Source organism: Rattus norvegicus, chromosome 18 (genome assembly GCF_021556685.1).
Source record: "Rattus norvegicus strain SHRSP/BbbUtx chromosome 18, alternate assembly SHRSP_T2T, whole genome shotgun sequence".
NCBI classification, from domain to species: Eukaryota; Metazoa; Chordata; class Mammalia; order Rodentia; family Muridae; genus Rattus; species Rattus norvegicus.
This window is the reverse complement of record NC_141551.1, coordinates 72,792,933-72,819,108: the sequence shown is the minus strand read 5'-3', so window position 1 is coordinate 72,819,108 and position 26,176 is coordinate 72,792,933. Positions and strand designations below refer to the sequence as shown.

The window sequence follows — 26,176 nt, the reverse complement described above, 5'->3', positions numbered from 1 at the left end:
CCTGCTAGCTGCCATCCACTAGGCTCACGTGACAAGGCGCTTCCCAGCTGACGATTCCTATTCAGGAACACAGTTTAACAAGATTCTGCAGTCTTCAGGGACATAAAGAGGAACCGATCTTTTATAAATAACTCCTGATTAAAATGGAGCTGAAAATAGGGAGACAGAACAGGAAGCAAATTGCTAAGCACTTACGGAGTCGATAACACTGGCTTGAAGATCTTAGTGCAAATGGCTGGTCTGGTTTATTTCCTTCTTGTCAAAGGTTAAATGCAGGCTGGAACCTAGAGGCACCAAGGCTGTGTGTGTCCAAGAGCTGTTTTAAAGGGCATGGCTCTCAGCTCCTGGACTCGTGGGGATATGCTAACACGGGTTTTGATTAGATATCCCTGAAGTCTTTTGAGCTCAGCCAGGTGGTGTGACTAGGACACTCATACTGTTTGTTCCCTGGAAGGGCTGGCACCCAGGCCGTGAGTTTCAAGATGGTGCTTTATGGCTGAGTTCCCCGTATGAAACTCGGGCAGCCAAAGGTCTGAATGAGACCTGGATCTGTGCTCTATCCTGTTAAATGAATGTCTCCCTGCCTCCCTCCCCAGGACCCAAACACAAACCCTAAATCCTTAGGGAGTGACAACAGCCATAATGGCAGGGACAGGGGATCCTTCGGGGAGGAGGACAGGAGCTGAAACACCCGTGGTGGGCCTGTTTTTCAGCAGCAATTGCAGGTGCCTGTGTGCACGCGGAGGATGCCGCGGCTGTGCATGCGCAGGAAGGTGAAGATCTCCGAGGGCATAGCATGAAAGCCGGGCTTGGGCTTGACATTGTCATAGTAGTGGTGCGTGATGAAGAAGCCGGAGGGGTTCATGGGGAAGGCCCAGAAACCGAACAGGTGCACCTCCTCGCAGAGCTCCAGGGCCGCAGTGACCAGGATGAGGCCGGTGCTGATGCGCCGTGCGCGCACGCCCAGGCTGAGCCAGTAGCGCGACACGCTGCTCAGGTACTGAGGATGGAAGAAGTAGACGGGCTGCCGCGACTGGAAGTCGTCCAGCATGTACTTGACTCGGAAGGACACGAGGGTGTTGCGCACATTGTAGAAGGCCGGCAGCAGCACCGAGGCGTTCTCGTACCTCTGCAGCACGCTGAAGAAGGGCCGCCGCCACTTCTCCAACTTGTGGAACCTGCAGAGTGGCAGAGTGAGCAGCAGCAAGCCCTGTGCATCCTGGCAGCCCACCCTCCCCACCCCAGCCCTCATCCTCAGCCTCACCCTAACACCCCATACCTCACCCCTTTTATCCCCTTCTCCCTCCTGTAAAGGTGGGTCACCTAGCGTCCCCTTCCCTCCTTTTCTTATTTATGTGCTTGTTTATTCATGGAGGGGGGCACACATGACAGAGTGCACAGGACAACCTTGCAGAGTCCGTTCTCTCCTTCCATCATGGGGGCCCTGGAGATTGAACTCAGGTCGGAATGGGAAGCAAGAGGCTTTGCCCGCTGAGCTACCTCATGCTTCCCAGGAATATGGCACTTCTCAAAGACCGTATTGATTTTGTTTTGTTTTGATTTGTTTTGTTGGTTTTTTTTTTTTTTTTTTTTTTTTTTTTTTTTTTTTTTTGGTTTTTGCTGTTGTTTTTGTAAATGGGCACAGGAAAAGAGACAGCACGGGATGAATAACTAGTGTATGGCTACAGGGAGACACCAGTGTGCAACTTAAAGGACAAGGGCAGGCAAGAAAGGCACTGAGGCTGTGACTGGGAAGGCCTCTTTTCACTCCCCTGCTCTCCCTTCCCTAAGACTGGAGTGACCACCTGACCCAGCTGCCTGGCATGTCTGGGCCCCTCCTTGGTATCTCACCTTCTGCCTACATGTCATTCCGGTGACCATCTGTAGCTCTCTGTTCTCTAAAGGCTCCTGGCTCCTGGCATTTGGTATAACTTAGCCACTCCTCCCTGTCTCTTGTCCCTCTTGCCCACCCTCTAGCCAGACTGACTATGTGCAGGGGTTCCAACATAGCAGCTTCTGCAGACCTCTCAGGCAGACCGGCAGAGGGGAGCCAGAAGAGAGCTGGTATCTTTGCAGGAGCACCTTTATACCTGGACACTGCCCGCTCCCAGCACACCTGATGGCTTCCTGACCACCTCTGGGAGCAACCGCTCAGACCTGTACTGCCCAGAAGAAATACAGTACAGGCCCCATGTGTGGAAATGAACAAGAAATGAGGGAAGTTGTTAAAAAAAAATACGTCAGATTTTATCCAAATATAAAGATGCTATCACTTTAGCATATGACTGGTGTAAAAATCAACAAGAGGTGTTAAATCCCTTTGTTTGTATGAGTTCTTCCTGTGGACAGCTGGCATGTGTCAATCAGGACCAACCATATTCCCACCGCTCAGTGGTTGCAAGTGACTGGCAGCCACCAAAAATTCACAAAACTCCAGAAAGAGGAGCACTGACCTGTCAATTATGATGCTGGGATTCACGGTGACCACATCTGTCTTCTCTCCCACATCTGTGGTATATATCCCTGAGATAGGGGGCAGATTGCACCTGCAGAGAGACAGCCTCACATAGTTAGTCAGTTACCTGCAAGTGGCTGGGATGGAGAGAGGAAGAAAAGGATGGGCTTACTGGTCAGAAAGAGGCCATGAGCACCAGCTAGGCAGGACCTCTGTGGCTGGCTAAGAGACAAAGGTTATTTCTGCTCACAACAGAACAGCAAAAAAAAAAAAAAAAAAAAAAAAAAATCCATCCTTAGTCTCACTCAAGTTAAAACCGTGGAAATATCGAAACTATCATCAAAAAACAAGTCCTTGAAAGCTGTGGTCATCCCTGGGTCTCTGTAAGGGTATGCAAGCAGGGAGAAGCAGAAGCATCCATCCCCTTGTCTGAGGACTCAAGATTTCCCTGAGGAAGTCATGCTTGAGCGAGGGCAGGAATTAGCAAAGGTCAGCCGGCAGAAGAACCAGCTGCCTGCGGGATAGTCAGAGACACCCTCTGGAAATCACTATTGAACTACAGAGCTGCAGAACTGTGTGCAGTGTGACCTGTAAAAGCCGCTAAGGTAGGAAGAGTGGGGTCACCAAGGCAACCGCATCACTATCTCTGAAACCCGGGATGTGTGCCCTAATTGGCAGAAAGGACACCGAGATTGCACTAAGGATCCTGAGATGAAGAGGCAATTCTGGATTAACCAAGTAAGTCTAGGGACATCCATCCCAAGAACCCTTAAAAAAATAATGTGGCATGACAATTATGGGGGTTTGAATGTCATTGGCCCAGACCCATAGAGAATGTCACCGTTAGGAGGTGTGGCCTTGTTGGAGGGAGGATGTGGAGGCAGATTGAAATCTCCTATGTTCGAGCTATACCCAGTGTGGCACACGGTTTCTTTCTGTTGCCTTCGACTCAAGATGTAGAACTCTCAGCTTCTACAGCACCACGTCTGCCTGCATACTGTAAGCCAGGCCCAATTAAGTGTTTTCGTTTATAAGAGTTGCTGTGGTTGTGGTGTCTCCTCGCAGCGATAGAACCCTGAGACAACAAGGAGCTGCTAGTGAGGGTTCTCTAGAAGAGCAGAACTCATAATGAATATACATGTTAGAATGGTTTACAGGCTGTGGCCCATCTAGCCTTGGTGAATGGACCCAAGGGAGACCCCAAGAAACATTGTGGCAACTTCATGTAACAATGTTTCTTGGGGTTTCCCTAAATCAGCATCCATTCAGAACAAGTATCCTGTAGACCCTGAAAATCTGATTTTTTTCCTTCCCCTCAGTGCAGTTACCCTTGTAAAAGGATCCCTCTGGGAAAGGGTGGAAGATAGGCTAATATAAAACTCTTAGGTATTTTATCAAGGTCCTTCCTCAGGAGAACCTGGTCATCCCTCTATTCAAGGGTCTGCAAACTGGCTCGAGTCTGGAAATTGGTTCATGGCTGAGATTCCCTTTTGCCACAAACCAGTGGAGCATTTCTTTCATTTGTTTGACAACTTTTCCACTTACACAGACCAAACAAAAATGCAGGAGGAGGCTTCTTATCTATCCCATGCCTGGAAACACCATGATTGATAAGCCAGTACCAAAGGTCCATGAGTCATTTCATCATAGAAATCACTTTCCCTGTGCTGCCAATTATGGTCTAGGCCACTATAACACTGCTTTGTATTTGACTAAGATCACCTGGCCTTTGGTAATTCAGTGCTACCAGCTGGCCTCTGCTACTTGGCAGCCCAATTAAACCCATCGTATTTAATTCAACCAACTGGGCAGCAGTCTCCCACCCCAAGGTCTGGCACAAGCAAAAGGTCACCAACAAAGCTCTTCAAATGTGCTGGGGCCCCCTCACCAGTTTGTGTCTTATAGGATTAGTGGAGGCCATGTCTTCTGGGCCTTCCCCTTGTGGAGGGTTAGGCTCTGCACAGTGTATCCACTCTAACATTGCAAGTTCCAGAGCCTTAAAGTCCTTTCATCAACACTAAGCCAAGGGATATCAGGAATCTCCAACTCCTTTTCAGTGGGTCGTCTTTTGACAAATGCTCCAACCAATCATTTAAATAAACATTCCACGTCTTTCTTTTAAACTGTGCAAATTTCCATATTAAACTCAGAATTTCCAATCTGTGGGCCCGTATCAATAAACCCAGACTGATCCAGTTTTATGTTCCGTCTACCATTGTCCCATTCCCTTCGAACTCATTTCTACACACATTCCCCAGACTTCTTCTTCAATGAATTAGCAAACTCATTAAGCTCCTTAGTAGTGAAAACTCTCCTCACGGACTTCACTTTCTTTTTACCCTCTAGGAGCCTTCTTGGCCTTAAGTCTTGTTATGTCTAGAGGCAACTCTTGGCGGGACCTAAGGGACATCAGTATTGGGCTGGTATCTCCTTCAAGGAAAGTCACTGCTGGCTCAGCAGACAATGAAGGATTAATTTCCTCAGCCAAAGGTGGAAAGGGAAATATTTCAGTGGGTGAGGGTGGGAGTACATCTTGTGCCACGGATAAAGAGGGTCCTTCCTCGGGTGAGATAAACCCTTGAGAATCTGACAGCTCTCAGCTTCAGTAGCGTTCCCCAAACACACACATTTATACCCCAAGTTACAAGATCCCATTCTTTACCAGTGAATGTCATTCCTTTAACCACTGAGGCTGGCACGAATTTTCTCTGTAATTCAGCCAACCTTATAATGAGGATTTTAGTTAGATCTTCCATAACTTGAGCTCTGTGGCTACTGGAGGGAAGAGTCTCTTCCATGACACATTTAGAAACCTTTATACTGTAGGATGATGTCATTATGCAGGTGAAGGCAGGTATAAGAAAGAACGAGGCCTGTCATTGGGTGAGAAGGAAGGTTGGGCAGGAGAAAAGTTTTAGAGAGGAGGAGGAGATTGGAGTGAGGCAGAGAGGAGAAGCAGCTGAGAGAACATGGAGGCAGATGTTAAGATTTTTCTCTGCACGTTTGCAGGTTGTTATGAATATTCTTAAGGGATGGATGTGTACGGGGCTTTGTGTGTCTAGATGAGCAAACTGTATGTTATCTAGGTGGGCAATTATATCCTATCCATTGGATCAGAGGTTATTGTGTTGTGTGTTCTTTCATGTGGCGATTTAATTGAGTTCAAGAGAGCGTGTGGTGGCTGTACACACTGGGCCGCCACAGAATTGGGATGTGTATGTCTGTCATGGTGACAACCTGCCTTGGGAACTAGATGGGTAGAGAGATTGTTGCCAGGCTCAGAGAGTAGCCATCAGCAGTGTGATAGGGGTTGGAGCTAATTAGGCGAGACGCTTTGCTGGCTGAGATGAAGATATCCAACAGATGTCATGGGCACTACGGGGATGGCACCTAGTGCAGGATAAAAGAAGCCTTTATTTTTATTTTACAGCAACGTGCACTGTTTATGTGCATCTGAGGCAGGTCAATTTTATCAAAGTTCATTGTTGTTCTTCACCATATCCTAAGATGCCTAAAGTTGATTAATTTTATAACTGAGCTCATTCTCTTCCCTTGTCAGTTCATCCAGAGATGCCAGGAGCAATCACCCAGCAGCCTCATTTTTCCTTTTCTTCTTACAGATTGTCAAAAAGCTTTGCACGCAGAGTCACCAAATGTGCTGTCTCTCACAATTGGTAAGCCAGGATAATCAAAAGCATTTGTCTCCTTAAGTCTGTAAAATAGTTCATACAGCTTTCAGTAATCTCTGAGCTTCTAGAAGAGGTTTGAGGAAACTGTAGGTGTTGGCAAATTAGAAAACCTTTTCCAGATACTTAAAAAAAAAATCCTTATATTCTATTGTTCTGGAACCATGTCTGATACCAACATCTGTATCACGTTCAGCTTCTCATATTCTAGGGGAGTCATGTATAAATATACGGGATTTATTAGAATGGCTTATGGGCTGTGGTTCAGCTAGTCCAACAATGGCTGTCTACCAATGGAAAGCCCAAGAATCCAGTAGTAGTTCAGTCCACAAGGCTGGATGTCCCAGCTGGTTTCAGTCTGCAAGAAGTGGGCTCTAATGCCAGTGAACGGGTGGACTTTCCAGCAAGAGGGAGAGTAAGCAGGCAAGAAGAGTGAACTTCCTTCTCCTGTGTCCTTTCTACAGGCTGCCAGATGAAGGTGTGACCCAAATTAAAGGTGGACCTTCCCACCTCAAAAGGACCATACTAAAAGTGGGTCTTCCCACTTCAAATGATTTAACTAAGGAAGAAAAAAAACCCTCACGGATGAGCCCAGCCACTTGTGTTTTAGTTAATTCCAGTCAAGTTGACAACCAAGAGTAGCCATCACTCAAGGAGAGAGTAAGGTGGGTGGATGAGGCATGACAGTAATCCCAGCCGGTGCCCCTTACCGGAAGACGAAGTCAGCGCTGTTGATCTCCTTCCCGCAGCCGCTGTTCTTCAAGATGCCGCCATTGCCCACCACAGCACACTTCTTAAACTGAGAGCGGTAGTAGGGCATTTCCTGGAGAGGAACATGCATGGTGTCACAACCAGTGCCACCCCCACCTTCGTCTGAGGCTTCACACCTGCTGCCTTCCCTCCCAAAAAATCCCACTCTATAAGCTCTACCCAACAGGGTAGCTTTGTCTGGAATGTGAAAGAAAGGGGAATTCAAGTCACAGTTGAGGAGTGGGAATGAGAGGCCTCCTGCATTAGGTGACTCTTCCCGTTCTGACACCAAGGAGTCTGCAGGACTGCCCTGCCAGCCCCCAGCACCCACCAGCCAACCAATTGCTGAGCGTCTCACAGGAAGCCACATTGCATTAGGAACTAAGCTCAACTAGAAGGAGTTGTCATGACCCTCTGAGGCACACTCAGCTCTGTGACCCACTTTCTCTGTGGGGACAGGTCCAGAGGACCAGGACAGAGAAAGCACTGGGGTCTCACAGTCAATAGGGGGAGAGGCAGAACAAGCCACAGTAGTCTTAGGAAGAAGTCATTAGGGTTTCTGGTGTTTTCCATGGCTGCTTCTTAAACACCTGCAAACCAAGAATGGTCTGGAAATAAGAATAAGAATCTCTTGGTGGACAGGAGACCGGGAAGCTGACCTTTTCAAACCCCAGAGACATCTCTATACTAAGGGAAGCTGCCATGTGCCATGATTGAGGGGCGGGAAAATCACAGGCTACATCTGGTCTACCACCTGTCTTTGTATAGCCAGCAAGCTGAAAATAACATTTGTATTTTTAAATTGTTTGAAGCCACTCAAAGAAGATGTGTGACACGTGATAATTACACAGACTTCTGATGTCTAAGCCACCAAGACGAAACCTCCCTCGTTAGTTTCCACATGATCATGGCCATTTTCCTGCTGGGACTGTGGTGGCGAGTAGCATGGTGCTGGTGACCCGCACAGCTGTTTACTATCTGGTCCTCTCCAGAAAAGAAGGTGTAGAGATCTTGATGTATCTCTTAATCACAGTAGTTCATGCCCTGGCTCTCCCGTAGGCCCGTAGGCCAGCCCAGGCTACATCAAATGGTGCTAAGACTTGCTTAAGACACAGGTTTATCTTCCTCCTGCCTCACACTCTGGGCCTTGGAAGACCCACCTAGGGACTCAGCACCCCCTGTTCCAGCACTGCTGTACCCTTTGGCTCATTCCCTGAGCCCAAGTCTCACCAAATCATTCTGGTATCAGCAATTGGGCACACAGAGGGATTCTGGTTGTATCCTGTTAGCACTTCCCCTGAGGCGCTAAAACATGCAGGGCATGCCATAGCTCCCCTTCCAGAACACAGCCATGAATGTGGCCTTACCACCCCCTCTCTGCTGAGGCCATACCACCCCAACAGCACAGAACCAGCCAAAGTGCAATTTCTGCATTCCCTCCCTCTGAGAGTTCAGATTTTGGATCTCTACCAGCTATTGGCTTCAGTGGTCTACATGAGTCTCGGATGTGGATATCTTGCTCTGCAGCCCATGAGCAGGGAGCTATTGTGCTTTCACTGGCCAGCCCACCTTTACACAGCATCTCTCACACTGTAGATGTGTCATAAGCAACCAAACCCTTGCCTGCTCTGAACCCCAGTGTCACAAAGAGATCAGGACTTTAAAGGGAGAAAAGATCACCATGTGTTTCGATAACAACTGGCCAGTCAAGATGCGCCTGCTGGAATAGTAGTGGCGGGTCTGTTGTGGAGACAACCAACCATGGTCTGGTCCCGTCACACAGAAGAGAATCCACATCTGATCCTACAAACCTGGTCAAAAACGGGGAGGTCCTAGGGCCCAGTTAGCTGTAGCTGTTGGTATCCTAAATGTGCATGATGTGCCCATCAAATGGCCTTCTGAATAATTATTAAGTAAGTGTTGATGTCAGCTTTGCTCAGAGAAGCTCCTTCTGCAGTGGGCAGCGTGTACTCCTGCACAGACAGCTAGACTAAGGGCTGAGAATGGCCAACCATAAATGGACACGCATAGCACCTTCCTCAAGGCCCAGGGAATGTTGTGGAAAGGAGAGGGGGCGCAACGAACAAACCCTAGCATAGGGCGGAGTTTGGCGGGATGCTGTCTGGTGGTCGTCTGGGTAACTAGGCAAGGCATGATGGTGGCGCTCTTGAATGGACCAGTCAACGTGCTGTGACGCAGTGGGGATGGACTTGTGAATCCCGGCCCTTCCAGAGAATGTGTAGGCAGTTAGCAGTTGCTAGCTAGGCTGCTCACAGGGGTGGTTGCCCATGCTCCTGTGTGCAACCCCATTGAGTTACTAACGGAGAAAGGATGGGAGGGGACTCGTTGGGAAGGGGAAGGGGCATGGGAAGGGAATGAGAGAGGGTGGTGGAGGAAGCACTGGCAGGAATATGATTAAAATACATTCTAGTCGTGTATGAAAATGGGGTAGTAAAACCAATCACTACGTATAACTACCAAATGCTAAGAAAAGCCTGGGTACACAGTGACACCAAGCACCTGTCCGATGTGGCTGACACTCGGGCTGTCTCTGCCCTGGGCCTGCTTTCTGCTGTCACCTGCTTTGTATTACCTTCCTCTTATGCCTGCTCAGGAGGTGAGGGATTGAGATGTGATTAATCTCTCTTCTGGAGAGTGTGAACTGTCCTCAGCACACAATGCCACAGGCAGAAATTTAATTCTCTCTCTCTCTCTCTCTCTCTCTCTCTCTCTCTCTCTCTCTCTCCCCCCCCCCCAGCCTTCTGCCCCGAATCACACAAACCACGGCTAGATGGTATTGTCATGCCCAGACAAGATTCCTTGGGGAAACCCAGTGGATGAAGACCACTGGTTGGCCAAGACCAAAGCACCTACCTGCAGAGTGAGGTGCAGTGCAGAGTAGGCTGGCAGATGTGGGGCACTGCCACAGACCACCCACTCCACCCCCAGACCACGTCAGGTATGTACCTTGGGAAACATTTTGAAGATCTCTTGGTCGATGTGATACAAGCCACTGGACTCCACCTCATACCTGAGATTCGTCTCAACCGGGGTGTTCTTCTGGGTGGTGAAGAGAAAGTTGGGGGCATTGCAACACCTGGACAAGGTGGACCTGCTAGGCACGGAGACAGGGGTGACACTGGGAAAAGCATGGGGGGCTTCCTTTCCATCCCATTCCCATGCTCACTTCCAACCCACCCCTCAGTCTTCCTGGCACCTGGGCTCCTCTGTCTCTGTAGGACTTCCTACTGGGAAACTCTGACTGCCAGACTTCTGTGGTGGCTCTTCTCCTTGAAGGCTGTGGCACAGACTAATTATACACTAACCTTCTCAGACTGGAAGGAAAGGCTGGATACTGGGGCCTGTACCTCACTAAACCTCACACAGCACTCAGCACGAGCATGTTCAAATGCCCTGTGCCAGCCGAACCAGCCAGGCCTTAACTGGTGCCCACACAGCTACGGCGAGACTCTCCCTCAGAGTTCCACTGCTCCAGGATCTGTTCTCCCTTTATTCATCCAGTGACCTGGAGCTCTTTAGGGTCTCAACCCCCATGACCAACAAAGATTTCTCCTTAACTCACAAAGCCAAGGCCTATATGGTGACCAAAAGTGCTGACCATTTCTGTCATTCAGAACCTGACTTAGGAAGATGGCAGGGCCAGACTGGGGACTCTAGTTGGTATTGGCTGCCTTCCTGCAGAAAGTGGAACACAAGCCCTGAAAGCAGTTTCAGGGATTCGGTATAGAAATAAAGGAGGGAGGGTGGGAATGAGGGAGAAGAAGGGAGGGGGGAGAGGGAAGACAGGAGGAAGGGAGGGAGGGAGGAAAGGAGGGAGGAAAGGAAGGAAGGAAGGAGAGAGGGAGAGAGGGAGAAGAGAGGAAAGGAGGGGGAGAGGGAAGGAGGGGAGAGGGAAGGAGGGGGAGAGGGAAGGAGGGGAGAGGGAAGACAGGAGGAAGGGAGGGAAGGAAGGAGGGAGAGAAGGAGGAAGGGAGGGAGGAAAGAAAGGAGGGGGAGAACGAGGAAGGGAGGGAGGAAAGGAAGGAGGGAGGGAAGTTGGTTAGTTGATTAGCCAGTTAGTTAGTTAGTTGGTTACTTAGTTAAAAGAGTCTTGACATTTTTGTCTCAGAAACAGCCAAAGCTGGCTACAGCAGGGTTAAAGCTGGGACATCAGATTTAAAAGAAAAGAAACGAAACCTGGGGGAGATGGGGCTGTTGAAGCAAACTGGTTTTCTCACCAGGCCTTTCCAAAAAGGCTCTTGATAGGGTTGGCTCCAGGGCAACTTTGTAACCCCCCACCCCGTTTTGGAAACTTAATGAGTTCGCTCTGTGGCCATGGGCACAGATCACTGCCTCCTTGAGTCAGAATGGAGTACACACAGCTCCAGGCTTGTTCCCATCAGGGTCCAGGCAGTTTGGGGGAGGGAGGGGGATGGACCACTTCACAGCAGCCCGTGATGGCCTCTCTCCTCCACACTAGGCAGGTGCAGGAGGACATCTGGAGTGCACACAGCTCCAGATCCAGTGCCTTTAGGGTCCAGGCAGCCCTGGCGGTGGGGGGGGTGGATCACCCCCATAAAGCCCTGCCTGTGAGGTCTGGAATGTTCTCACCAGCTCTGGGGTGGAAATATCAGTTGGTACTTAATATCCAGAGGTCAAAACTCTATTTTCTGCTCTGTGGCCCACAGCACTGGGCCCCAGGCAGGTGCCTTTCCACTCTGGGCCTCAGTTGCCTTTTCTGTTCCTGACCCTCTATAATTCTGACTCCAGCTTGTCAGAGCCAGAAGGTTAAATGTAAATATATTTTTGTCTATACCTTGAAGTATATGAGCAAGGAATTCTTTTTTTTTTAAGATTTATTTATTTTATGTATATGAGTACACTGTAGCTGTCTTCAGACACACCAGTAGAGGGCATCAGATCTCATTACAGATGGTTGTGAGCCACCATGTGGTTGCTGGGAATTGAACTCAGGACCTCTGGAAGAGCAGTCAGTGCTCTTAACTGCTGAGCCATTTCTCCAACCCTGTAAATATTTTTTGACTCCACATCTTGCCAAGAAATCTTCGCTTCTTCACTATCAGCTGGCTGCTAGTCGTAGAGTCATCTTTCTATGGAGGATTGGATTTTGGAATGTAAGTAAGGCTGCCTAAGAAAGGCTGAGGCCTGACAACTGAGGCCAGCACTACAAAATGGCATCCGACCTCTTAGTTTTGCTGGCTCAGAAGCAGTCTTGCCTGCTGTGGTGGTTTAAACAGGTTTGGCCCCCATAGACTCCTATGTTTGAATGCTTGGCCCATGGGGAGTGGTACTCTTAGGGATGTGGCCTTGTTGGAGGAAGTGTGTCACTGTGGGGGTGGGGCTTTGAGGTCTCCCTGCTCATGCTCTGCCCAGCGTGGAAAGAGGGTTTCCCGCTGGAAGCCTGTGGATCAAGATGTACAATTCTCAGCTCCTCCATCACCATGTCTGCCTGGATGCTATTATGCTTCCCGCCATGATGATAGTGGACTGAACCTCTAACACTGTAAGCCAGCCCCAGTTAAGACACCTACCAACCAGAGAATGGTCCCACATGACACAAACTGACATGTGACTAATGTATAAGCTGGAATGGAGACGGTTGCTGTTATAAGATCCTCTCCTGTGACTGGAATGCCAATGCCTCGCTTCGGCACTGTAGCAAGCTCTCTCCAACCTGGATGGAGGAGCTCTCTGTTTTTCCAGAAGCTTGAAGAGTGAGAGCCAAGGGAGGCACCTGCTGGACCTGGGGGCTTTCTTTTTAAAGTGCAGTAGGGCTCGATGTCACTTCCATTCTCCCCAATTCTAAACCCACACCACCTCTCTCAACCCCAGAGGCTCTCTGCTCCCCACAGGTTCTCTGCCCCTCCCCCCCTCTTCCCAATGCCTCCCCTCCCCCATGCCTCCCCCACCCACCATGCCTCCCCTCCCCCCATGCCTCTCTCCCCAAGTCCCCCCCCCACCATGGAGCTCTGTGTTCCTCTTGCTATATCATCTCCTATGGTGTCAGCATCATCTTTGATGGGCTCTTGGTTCCAACTCAGCCTGGCCCACATCCTTGCACACCCCACCGCTCGCCCTGTCCATGCTGTCTATCTGCTTCCATGGGTTCAAGTCCCCCTTGCCCTGGGGACATTCAGAGAGAAGAGCACATGGTCGTGCTTCAGAGGGGCCCGGCCTGGATCTGTTCTCATGCTCTGGCACTCTGCCCAGGCTCACTAGAACCTTCAAGGTAGGTGGGTCTCCTTTAACCAGGCCCTCTAACTAGGATTCTGTGAGCCTCAATGAGGCTTATGACACCTGCTTACCGGGGCCCAAACACCCCAATTTGTACTCCTACCTCCCCCCAAAACACACACACACACACACACACACACACACACACACACACACACACACACCTGTAACCTCAGCACTTGGGAGTTAGAAGTAGGGTAGTGGGTTTGAAGCCAGCCTAGGCTACACAGTTAGACCTGACCAGAGAGAGAAAAGGAGAAGAGGAAGGACAGATGAGGAGAGAGGAGAAGGCAGGGGAGGGGAGGAGAGAAGAAGGAAGGGAGGGAAGGGGAAGGAAAAGGGGAGAAAGGGGAGAAAGGGGAGAGGAAACTTTCTGGTCTGGAATTACCACAAACTGAAAGAAAGTATTGATAAAGAAAATACAAATGCTTGGTGATGCGTACTCTACGGCCTCCTGTGCAAGAGTCCTTCATGTCAACAGCTCCTCGGTTCATCTAAACTTGAACCTGAGTGGCTGAAACCCAGTTTAGACACAAGTTGCCAGGACCACATCAATTTCTTAGTGTAAGGTCTACCTGTCCTGGAGTGATACCACAAGCTGGCAGGAGACTAGCAATGGAGAAAACCCCAAAGCACATCATTAACGGGAAAGCATTTTTGGATGCCTCCCATCTGTTTGGCTTCCATAGGAGAGCCCAGCAAACGCAGCTACTGCCTCTCCTGCTGCCTGTTAATTGTGGTTAGAGAGCAATTAAGAAACATCAATGGCCAAGCTCAGACATCAGGCAGAAGCACGGGACTCCAAGAAGGTGGGGAGAGGCAGTCCCAGGACAGGGAGATAGGGACAAAGAGATTGTAAGGGCTAGCTTTGGAGGGACCTTAAGCAAGTACCCCATTTACTGGAGCCTTGGTATATATCAGCCTGAGCTACAGAGAGCCACAGCCAAGAATGGCATACACCAGCAGAGTGCTTGCTGACCTGGCTACTGCTCACATCACTAAGCCCTTAGGGTCCAGCTCCAGGCAGATGCCCACTGAGAACGAGGTGGGACAGGATAGTGGGCATCTGAAGAGGTGGCAGTGGGGACCCGCACCAGCACCCGCACCCCGAGGAGGGAGGGCAGATGACAACGACGAGACCTACTTGAAGAGGCTGGCTTCCGAGGCGTCCATCGCCCATTTGCATATCTGGAGGCTCTTCCACCTTTCAAACAGTTCAGACTGCTTCACCCTGTGGGAGCCATGAACAGGGCGGAGGAGAAGGTCACCCACACAGGCACTGAAGATCCACCTGCAGTCCGTATCTGCACATCTTAACTACTTTCGCCTCGAGCAAGTTGACTTTCCCACCTGCTTCCCCTCAAAAGCTCACGCCATTCTCTGGGAAACCACAGTCTGGAAAGGGGACAAGACCACTTCCATATCAGAATACCTACTCAGCCCTGCGCCTCACAGAGCACTGGGTTCATCACCAGGGCACTCCCTTCCAAGTAGGTCAGGAGAAGGAGAGGCTTGAGTCTCCTCTGAACAGCTCCAGGCCTTAAGGCTGACTTTAAACCAGGATGTTCTCAAGCACTCTCAGGAGAGGGGACAGTGTCTAAATGGAGGTGATTCTCCCTGACACTGACGCACACAGAAGATTATAACTTTACTGTGACATCAGCCCGAGCGCCCCACTCTCTCGGTGATGAGATGCACAAGCGTCTGGAAGGGATTTGTTGAGTATCACACTGGACTAATGAGTTCGTTGATGAACCAGAGCTCAAGTCAAGTCTACTTAGTGAACTTGGCCAGGTGTAAAAATACGGGAGTAGACAGAGCATCTCCCTACTTGCATGGAGATCCCAGGACAGCAAGGAAGACGGGTTTCAAAGAAGCACAGACTGCCTTGTCTGGAAGAGGAGGAAATGCATAGTCAAAGACTAAGGAAGTGACTGTCATGTGGTTGGCTGGAAGTTCCTTGAGGAGATGAGCCTTGCCCAGAATCTCGAAATTATGTATATGTGGGCCACTTTCTGGGGGGGGGGGAGTGCAGCTCAGTTAGACAAAGCACAAAGGCCCTTCGGCAGGAGCGTGCTTGGTAGTTTCTGGAACCCTCTCTTCCTGCCTGAAGCAAGCCTGCCTTGCAGCTTCCCCAAATCTCCTGCAGCAGCCCCACCTCCCTCAGCCCATTGGACATCAGAAAACAGATACCATCACATAGCAGCACCCTGGCTCACCCACCGCTTCTCTCCCCTTACCTCTGGGCAATTCACAACCCCCTTGAGTAGGATTGGCGACTGACTCAAACACTTCAGAGAAATGCGGCACTGTGAACGCTCCAGGCCAGGGACCCAAAGTTTGACTGTACCCAGGATCCAGACTTTATTCTGGGTGTTTCCCTTGCCCTTGTCACATCCTGGACCAAAGTCAAGTCTAGACACCCAGCCTTGAATCCTGGTTTAATCCACAACTCACAGTGTAACCTAGGTAAGTCACTGGATCTCTCAGGACACTGTTGCTTTGTCTGTGAGATGGCTCTCCCATACTCAGCCCTGATTACCTCAGAGGTTGTTGGAGAGGGCAAACGGAGTCACGTGTGTAAAAAAACCCACTGTCCATACAGGTGCGGAGCACCTCCACCTTAAAGATGAAGGGTTGACCCAGATCATCTCTCCTCTCTCTCTCACAGCATCACAGACGTTCCAGAAGAAGAACAAACTGTTCAAACCTGCCAGGATATAAAAGGGTTGACAGGGATGGCTGTCTCTGTGGAAGAAAACTCTCAATAGGACCACAGAACCAGAAGAGGCTGAGTCAAAGACTACACAGTGCCCCGCCCTCAAATTCTAAAACCAGGAGCAGTGGACAGAGGCCGTAAAAAGGAGACTCAGCAAATGACATGAGCCGTCAAGGCTGGGACCAGAGCTCAGGGTTAAAGTGGGCCTCCCATGGGTGAGGTCTTGGGGTAGACCTCTCTCCCCTCTCAGGACTGAGGAGAGATGGAGGAAACTCAACCATTCCATCCAGTCCACACCCTGCAACTTCCCCAACCAGATATTTGATGTCGGATGAAGAAGGGAAATCAGACCATCCATTCTTTTCTAAAGTCCACAGGAGCACTTTGCCCATTCATCTCAAACATCTTCCGACGCAGAACTAGCAGCTTCTAACAGTTTTCAGTTCGAGTATGAACGACCAGGGGTAACTGAATCTCCCTGGAGGGGGCAGAACAAGATAAACTACCAGGTAAAATGACCACAGAGAAAACTACCGTAAAGCGAGAGGCCTAAGAGACATCCCTGATGTCCCAAAGATATCCAGGACAATACCACTGCCTTAGGCAAGGATGCTCTAAGGATAAAGCTCTGGAGAGAGTGTTTTAGAAGGGCTAGGAGATGACACGGAGGAATTTTATCGGGACAGAGAAGCAAAGAGCAAAAGAAAACTTATGGAATTAAAAGATGTGCAGACCCTGCTTCCAAAAGATATGGGTGGGGAAGCAATTAAAGAAGGCACCTGACAGCCACAGCCGCCCTCAGAGAGAGGGAGACAGGGGAAGAGAGAGGGAAGAATCGGGGGAGAGAGGGGGAACACTGGGGGGCAGAGAGAGGGAGAGGGGGCAGAGTGGGAGGAGAGAGGGGGAGAGGGGGGAGAGAAAAAGAGGAAGAAGAAGAGGGAGAGGCGGAGAGAGTCTTTAAGCATGAAGGGACCTAAACCCTTCCTTCTCATCCACTGCTTCCTGGGACTTGATTTGAGGACAGACAGAAATAAAGAGAAACGCAAATCAGCTCTGGGTTCTAGCCAGAATTGGTTCTAACCTTAAAGAGTGGAGTTGATGTTAACAGCCCTGTCCTTTATGGCTCAGGGTCTAGAGACACTGTCTGTAGTTGATAGAAAATAACAGCTTACTGAGGTGGCCCATCCATAGAAGAGCTAGAACCAAGCAGTCTGTCTTAGATTAGCTTGTTTTCCATTGTTAAGACAAAACACCTGAGGCTGTGCTCTTACAAAGGAGAAGCTCTGTTTAGTTCAGAGCTTAGAAACTGCAAGTTCCAAGATCAGATGGCATCATTACTTCACCCCTCTGGCGAGGGTGTCAGAAGCTGTCACGGGGCATGGCAGAAAGCTTAAAATAGGAGTCAGGTTTAATCTTTTATAGCAACCTATTCCCACCCCCAAACCCCATGTGTTCGTTCGTGTATGTGCATGTGTGTGCATGTGCACACATGAGGGAGCCTGTGTGCTCGAGTGTGTGTGTGTGTGTGTGTGTGTGTGTGTGTGTGTGTAGCATAGTGTAGTGTTCCTGTGTACCTGCACACACATGCAGATACATATGTGTGTGCATCTGTGTAGAGACCAGAAGTCATTGTCAGGTGTCTTCCTCAGTGACATTCCACCTTAGTTATGGGAACGGGGTCTGTCGCTGGACCTGGAGATCACTACTTCAGCTAGACTATCCAGCCAGAGGAGATCCAGAGACCTTCCAGCACCAGGGCTACACTACCCCTAAGGATCCAGCTGCCTCCCTCTAGGCCTCACTTCTTAAAGTCCCACCATCTCTAGCACATGAACTCTAGGGAGCAAACCACAGCGTCCAAGCTGCGGAAAGGTGAGGAGGGACTTGGGCCTGAAGGAGAAAGTGGAATCCTCGCATATGGAAGGAGAAGATCTATGAACGTGGGGGAAAGTGAGCAAATCTCCAGCAGCATGCACGCATCCCTCAGGGGGATAGTGGTGCTTACCACGAGAAATAGCCGGGAGTCCAGAGTAGAGCTAGGCTGAGATGGCTGGGGTAAGCTCTGGACTGTTAGTGCTATACGCTTTGGTGATTTACCTCATCACATGGAGAACCCCGCTGCCCTCCCTTGCTGCCCCATATCTTCCAGGGCATGTGGTGTTTACCTACTCTGTCTGCCCCCAATCTCCTCTTTCTTCACCCATGTGTTTACTGTCCAGCACATCCCGAGCCTGTGCAGTGTCTAATCCCTAGATGCCTGGGCTCAGGGCCTGACTTCGCTGAGCCCCAACCTGGCAGAGGACACAGCCCTTTGAAAACTGTTCTGGATCTGAGATTTGAAGGGGCCATGAGGACTTCCAGCCCAGAGAGTGGGCCTTTTGCCAGGAGCCATGGCTCCAGGATGCTCTGTGTGGCCTCTTTAACGAACTCTGCACCAAGTCCAGCTCCACAAGGGTAGGAAGGAAAGAGAGGTGTGGTCGTGAACCACGTGTGGGTGTGAGCGTGAGCAGCGATGGATGGTTTGCTTTTAAAAAAAGCAAACACACTCAAGGGGTTGGGGATTTAGCTCAGTGGTAGAGCGCTTGCCTAGCAACCGCAAGGCCCTGGGTTCGGTCCCCAGCTCCGGAAAAAAAAAAAAAAAAAAGAAAAAGAAAAAAAAAAAAACAGACACTCAAAGGGCTAGGATCAAACATAAATAATTAGGACAAGAATCAGCAACAGACATTTTCAGGACAAATACGTTGGGTTCCTCACGCCTCTGACACTGTCAGGAAGCAGGATGCTTTCCATGTGGGCGTTTTCTGGCTGACTGAGTTTTACCATCGATTTGAGAAATTTTGGATCAAAATTACTCCCTCGGGAATCGCACATCTCCTTGTGTCCTCAGACAAAATACCAGCTGACACTTTGTGTGCCCGAAGGGACAGTATGGGCATCCATCCACAGATGAGATTTGACCTTTTCCCAGTTATTCAGGTCAGTCCTGCTGTGTTCCAGGTCATGGGACTAGGCTGGAGCAGTGCGAAGACTGAGAGTCCTCAGACAATCTGGACAGCAGCTGGCCTCTGGGCTCTCCAATCTCTCCCATGAGGGACCCACAGACCCTCGGTTGGGAAATTCAGGAAGGGCGGCATCAGGCTTGCTATTCCCTGCTTCCCCAAACACTGACACAACCGATTCCCTGTGAATGGCCCAGTCTTTCTTTCACTTGTGACTGCCTCTACTCCACTATACCTCTACAACACAAGTCCCCAGACAGAACAGCTGCCACGGAAGAAACTAAGACTGAGGCCAACAGCTAGAACTGCTGTTCATCCCAGGAGTCCACCCTGAGGATCGAGACAAGGTATCCTGAAGACTGATAAGAACTGATAGCAACTGTGGAAAGACCCAAATGCCACCAAAATGAGTCTGCAGCCAGGGGGAAGCATGGTCGCAGCCATTGGGAAGTCTGAGATTACTCTCTGCTCCCTGAAGTATTTGTCTATGGGTGTCTTGGTAATTTCTCATCTGGTGTCTAAATATCAGCTGTAACGGCAACTCTTACTGGCTGGTTTGTGTCTCCCCAGAATTCATATGTGCGGGTCCTAACCTCAGTGTGACAGTATTTGGAGAAGGAGGTCTTTAAAATAAAACATAGGGGAAAATGAAGCCACTGGGGTAGGGCCTGGTCCATGGCAGGCGTCCTTATAAGAAGAGAGTAAGACACAAGACATAGACCAAGGAGCAGCTGTGTGAGGACGTGGGAAAGGATGGCCATGAGCAAGCCAGGAAGAGAGGCCGCATGACACCTCTTGATCATCCTGCCTCCAGAACACGGAGGAAATCAAAGACTCATCTGGGGCTGAGGACATGGTGGTATAATCACTCGGCATGCAAGCATGGGGACTGGAGTTCAGGTCCCCAGAGCTCACTGAAGGTGCAGGTAGACGGGGTGGCTTGCCTATAGTTCCAGCCCCAGCAAGCGGGCTAGCAAAACCAGCCATATCAGTGAGCTCTGGGTTTGACTGAGAGAGTCTGACTCAACGGATAAGATGGAGGAGTGATGGAGGGTGACTCTTGACATCAGCATCTAGCTTCCACATGAGCGCCTGTGCGCACACATGCATGCAAACACATCCAAAAAAATGGAAAAGAAATGAAATGGCTTGATAACAGCTTCACCAACAATGTACAGAAGCCAGCCATTGTATGCACATCCTCTTTACTTCCTGTCCAGACCCTTCTTCAGTGTCCATGAAGAAATTTTGTTTTCTAACTTGAAGTTTAACTGTTTTTCTTTTGAAACCTGAGGAACACTGCCCACAGGGGTTCTCTGGGGTCCCAGTCAAACATGTGAGGGCCTCAGTTCTGAGAAGCGATAAGCAGGAAGCTTCTGCTCCCAGCTGAGGCCTGAGTCGGCTGTGTCATATAACTCCTGGGAAGCATTCCACAACATCTATTAAACCGCACGCCTGTGTACTGCCCCAAATCCTATCCACAGGGTTCCACGGTTCCCCCAAAAAAGACACAGGTGCACCACAAATCCTCTGGTACCATAGCTCTCATTTTCCCCTCCCATGCTGGTCCACAAGCTGCTCTGGTCCTTCACAGCCAGGACCCAGCAGGGACCTTCCTGTCTCAAGGGCTCATACCAACTGTCCCATTTAGAATCTTCTTGGCCTAATTAATAACTATCACCCCACAGACAAGAACCTTCATCAGCAAACCCTTGCCTGGCATCACCCACCCTAGATCAAGTTCCCTATCACCCTAAGAATTACTCTCCTAGGTTATGCCTGTCTGTCTCCCCCGCAGGGCTATGAGCTCCCCTAGAGCTGGGACCACAGTGCTGTGTGCTCTTCTCAGTGGAAAGTAGACCCCACAGGATGAGCTGGGCCTCATCCATCCCTTGGAACCCCTCACACTGATGGCTGATCATTACAGGGACATAACCATGACAGGCAATCCAGCCCAACTCTGCCAAGGCCTAACTCCTGGGACTTCCGGCAGCAGCAATATGGAGTCTACACATCGATAGGCCCATGTGTTGAAGGCTGTTTCTCAGGGCGATGCTATTGGGAGGTTGTGGGTCCTTAAAGAGGTAAGGCCTCTCAGGGGGTCTCAAGGTCACTGGGACTGGCCTTTGACAGTGCTGATGGGAACCTGGTCTCTCCCTCTTCCTCCCCAATAACTGGCAGGGCCCAGAGTCAGCATTTGGTCCCAGATCAGTCTGAACACAAAGCCTGCACTTGTGACCCACACTCCTTGACTTTGGCTGCCAGCCATGGGCAGAGTCCTTGGGATTATGTTGGGGGTTCACGAGTCCATATAAGATACCCGATATTGCCTCTATAAATTTTATTTTGTCCACGTCCAGATGTAATTGTTTCCAAACAGATCCAGAACCTGGCATAACTATATAATAAAATCCGGATCCCTCTAGGCAGGTCTGCTGGATTCATGGACATCATAGCAAGAGAGGGAAGGTTCATGTGAGCACCCAGCGAAAGGCTTGGATCCTCCTTCCACTGGCTCTGAGAGCATCGTGGGTGGCGGACTGTGGGGTAGGATGTAGTAAGGGATGCCTCTTTGCCACTCATATAAAAATGTATTTAAGAAATCTCCACACACAGATGCTGTATGTGCACTGACACTACAGGAGGACACACTGGCCCTTCGGGAGTGCGAGCTTGGTGTCTGAGAGACAGGCTACCTCACCATACTCCATTTTGTAACACTCGGGTCTTGTTATCACTTAACTAACAAAACCTTCAGAGAAATTAAGACTGTAGAAGGCAACATGAAGTGGGCAAGGCTTAGCCCTACAGTACAAAATACTGAATTTCAAGTGGGCACTCCCAGGCTTCTTGGGTTTCTACTGAACAGAAGGACCCAGCGATGGTAATCAAGGAGGCGGGTAACTGAGCCAGGGACTTCTGCGCTCAGTCAGCAGACATGACCTTGCAACAGTGGCCTTTGTTATAAAACATCTTCCAGGCCTTTCTAGTGCCCGTGGAAGACCTAACTTTCTATGAAGTCTGCCTTGTGTTTATTTCCTTCTGTTCTGGGGTCTGCCTGCCCTGCCCCACCTCCACATGCAACCTCCACCCGTACGCAGCCCGGCCACACTCACATGGACAGCACCTTCACCTCCAGGATCTCCTGCCTCAGCTCCAGGCATCTCGTGGAGTTAAATTCTAAAGGTTCCTTGTAAAATTCGAAGTACCTGAGAACCGACAGGGACAGAGGTTACACAAAGAAAACAGAGCAGGTTTTTCTAGGACCAGCCAAGGGTCCTGGTCCAGCAAAGAAAACAAACCCACCCTATCACAGGACCCAGGAGGGGGCTGGCTCTAAGCATAGCAACCTCACCGCTCTATAATGTGTATAGGAACAAAGCCCACCTCGGCCATCACTGAAAGGTAGGCACAGGGTTCACTGCCAGTGAGTGGCTGTGAGGGAGGAGATGGGGCAGCCTCCGGTGAGCTCTGAGCAGACAGAGCTGAAGATCAGCTAGGCAGGGAAGCAAGCAGCAAGGTGTCTCATTCTTTCTTGCCCCTTTTGCCTTTCTCTCACTCCTAGGACAATGTCCTACGACACAGTCACAGGCAAAGATGAGGCAGCCGCAGATTGTTTTCCACTTACAAGGCATCCCCATCCCCCTTCTGTTCCCTTGATGCTCATGTTCGTGCAGTGCTGTCTGTGACTTGCCCCATCCGCCTACCAGAACAGCTGGTGTACCCACAGCCCTGGAGTAAGGAGTCAGGTACTCCTTTCCTCAGGGGCTCTCCCACTCCCACACGGCTCTGGAGCCAGGAATGGAGGGTCCCAAGACAGCCTCTGTCATGAGTCAATAAGACTGCAGGGCCTGACACTCTAACTGTGGGGTCAGTGATCTCTTGACAAGTGACCCCCAAGAACCAGAATGGGAGAGGTACGTAGGGCCATCGTGGTGGCAGAACTGGGGACGCACGTATCCTTGAAGCATGTCCCAGTACCTTCCCAACCATGGCGGCAGTCACCACATTACCAATCTGAGGCTACAGACATGCACACACTGATTGAAAACTTGTAAAACATAGGCTGGAGGAGTAGATCAGTGGTGGAATGCTTGCCTATGATGAACAAGGCCAAAAATTGTTCTATACAATGAGCTGTCACCTATTTCCAAAACCAGCTGGCTCTGTATCTTTATCATAAAAGAATTAAGTGAGTTCATAAGGACTAAGAATTGAGGATCTCTGTGATATCAAACTCGCCCTCCCTCTGTGTTTCTCTCTTGCTTCTGAAGCCTTCTCTGTCTTCTCTCATTCAGCAAACTCAACTTCAGGACCTAGGTCAAAGGCCTACACTTTTGGAAGTTCTCATGTGGTTCCACTCCCTAGGCTCTATACACTATGTCCTAATTAGAACAAATAATATCATATTATATATCCCTCTCTATCTATGACCCTTCCAAATGGTGAGCATCTCAAATGTAGAGAATGTGTCCTTGTTATTTCTTTCTCATCTGCACTATTAAAACGGGCATACTGAAGACTACATTTCCCAGACTTCTTTGAGGCTAAGGCCCTGGAAACAATTTAGGTCCAACCAATCAGAAACATTCTTAAGAGGTTGATTCTTCAAGCGGCTCTTTGAGAAGCATAAAAAGGGAAATGGGGCAGACGGAGTGGCACAGTTCTCAGAAACAACAATCATGGCAGCAACTTTATAATTACATCACAGACAGCAGCTTACATCATGGCCCCATTTTACCATGCCATTATTCAGTGTGATGGCTAGTCTTAGTTGCCAACCCGACTACATCTGGAATTAACTAAAATCTAAGAGGCTGGGTTTGTCTGTGAGAGGCTTTTCTTTATTAAGCCATTTGATGTCAGAAGACCCACTTTTAAACTGGACCACACCTTCTGGTCTATCTACACCACTGCTCTACTGCTAGGAAAAGACACAAGGCAGCTCATATAAAAGAAAGGATTTAAATGGGGACTTGTAAATGGTTCTAGAGGTTTAATCCATCATCATCATGGTGGAGAGCCCAGTGGCATACAGGCAAGGACTGGAACAGTAGCTGAGAGCTACATCTTGATCCATAGGTAGACAGGCAGGCAGGAAGACAGACAAACAGACTGACTGACATACTGTCTGTCTGACTGACTGACTGACTTTGAGCTTGGCATGGGCTTTTTAAAACCTCAAAGCCCATCCCCAGCAACAACATCCTCCAACAAAGCTTCACTTCCTAATCCTTCTAATCCTTTCAAATAACTCCTCGTTGACTAAGCATTCAAATATATATGAGCCTATGAGGGGCCATTCTTATTTAAACCACCGCATTCCAGTCAAACATAAAATGTACAGTTAGAGGAGAAAAGGAGCACCAGGAAGTGTAATAGGGTTAAGTCTGGTGTTTAAGGAGATAAAGGGTTTGAAGAAAAGCCTGATGCTAAATGGAGCGGTGACCTCAGAGCAAGACCTCTCCAGCTAAGCTTCCAGTTTGTGGGAAGGAAAGACAAGCTTCAACAGGTAGGAAGCAACCAATATCAGAAAGCTGATGTGACTGTAATTGAAGGAAGGTGCCAAGTTCCAGCCCCATTAAGCAGCAGAACTTGGCAGCTCCAGCAGTGTGGCTCTGGCTTTAGAGTCAAGGATATAAAAAGGGGGCTTGTGGAATCTCCTTCCATGGCTAAGGAAAGTTGCTTAGGCCGGGCATGTGTTAGGGGTGTCCCTTCAGGGAGGCCTGGAGAGGCCATTTTGTGAAGCTGCAAAGGTGAAGCCTGGATTAACTGGGAGACCCCAAGACGTTGGGGATTCCAGAGTTGTGGGATACCTGCCAAGGAGAGCTGCAGATTGGGTGCAAGAGAGAGAAATGGAATTGGAGATCTGAAGAGCACTTTGACATCAGACATGGAGATGCAGAATTTGGAGTTTGCCCTATTGGTTTTAAGTCTTGCTTTGCTCCAATATTTCCTTACTACATTCCCTTTCCTCTTTTTTGGATGGCAATGTATTCATCCTGTACCATTTTGTGATGGAAGTATATGATCTGCATTATTATTATTATTATTATTATTATTATTATTATTTTCATTTTATAAGGGGTTATAGTTAAGAGATTGCCTTGAGTCTGCAAAGGGACTTTGAACTTTTAAACAATGTTGAGACTGTGGTAGACTATGGGGACTTTTGAAATTGGACTGAATGCATATTTTGCAGTATGTTATGAATACAAGCCTATGGGGTCCAGGGAGTAAAATGTGGTTGCTTGAATAAGAATGGCCCCCATAGGCTCATAGATATTTGAATGCTTAGTCAACAGGGAGTGAGGTTATTTGAAAGGATTAGAAGTATTAGGAGATGAAGCCTTGTTGGAGGAAGTGTGTTACTAAAAATGAGCTTTGAGGTTTCAAAAGCCCATAATAAATCCAGAGCGCTCTCTCTCTCTCTCTCTCTCTCTCTCTCTCTCTCTCTCTCTCTCTCTCTCTCTCCCTCTCTCTCTCAAGATTTAGCTCCCAGCTACTGCTCCAGTACCTGCCTGCATGCCACCAGCTTCCCCACCATAATGATAAGGGATTAAACCCAATTAAATGTTTTCTTTTATAAGAGCTGCCCTGATCATGGAGTTTCTTCACAGCAGTAGAACAATGACTAAGACAGAAGTTAGTACCAGGAGTGGGGTATTGCTGTGACAAGCCTGACTCTGATGTTTGTTGTAGGAATGTGGAATATTTGGGGACTTTGACCTGGAAAAGCAGTTGACCACTTTGAGTGGGGTTTATGGGATCACCCCCACAGGAGTATGGGAGATAATGCTGCTGAGAGAGATGTAGATTATGATGGCTGAGCTCAAGAGGTTTCAGAGAAGAAGAAGAACATTACTAAGAAGAATGTGGCTTCTTTCTGCCCTTGTCCGAAAATATCTGTCTGAAAATAAATCTAAGAGATTGTGATTAATGAAAGCAGCAGAAGAGCTGTCAAGGCAGCCATGTATTGTATTGGCTATTGTATGGTTATTAGTAATCACTCTTACATAGATTTATAGGGAAAGGAACAAGTCAGTAAGTAGCACCCCCATCCATGGCCTCTCTATTGGCTCTTTGCTGCCAGGTTCCAGCCCTGTGTGAATTCCTACCCTGATTTCCTCAGTGATGGACTATGTTATGGAAGTCCATCACTTTCCTTTTGGTCATGGCGTTTCATCACAGCGATAGCAACCCTGACCAGGACATGGTATATGTTAACAACATGGAAGAAGGAAAGTTTTGCTCTGTTCCTGGATGCCCCAGCTCACTGGCATTAGAGTCTTCTTTGTGATTCCGATGTGTC

The 26,176-nt window shown here is 49.1% G+C and overlaps 1 protein-coding gene across 8 annotated transcripts in view; it reads right to left on the bottom strand.

The window, feature by feature from the left end:
* Positions 1 to 213: 213 nt before the first annotated feature.
* St8sia5 (ST8 alpha-N-acetyl-neuraminide alpha-2,8-sialyltransferase 5) overlaps positions 214 to 26,176 on the bottom strand; it is a 61,529-nt gene continuing 35,566 nt past the window's right edge. For 2 of the 8 annotated variants that reach the window (XM_087593250.1, XM_087593251.1), the window contains 7 exons: positions 21,981 to 22,073; positions 15,689 to 15,856; positions 14,291 to 14,377; positions 9,859 to 10,006; positions 6,852 to 6,964; positions 2,454 to 2,546; positions 223 to 1,178 (listed from right to left, as the gene is read on the bottom strand). In XM_087593250.1, coding sequence (XP_087449376.1) covers positions 710 to 1,178; positions 2,454 to 2,546; positions 6,852 to 6,964; positions 9,859 to 10,006; positions 14,291 to 14,377; positions 15,689 to 15,747 — 969 coding nt within the window. In that variant the 5' untranslated portion in view covers positions 15,748 to 15,856; positions 21,981 to 22,073 and the 3' untranslated portion in view covers positions 223 to 709. 8 annotated transcript variants of the gene reach the window in all.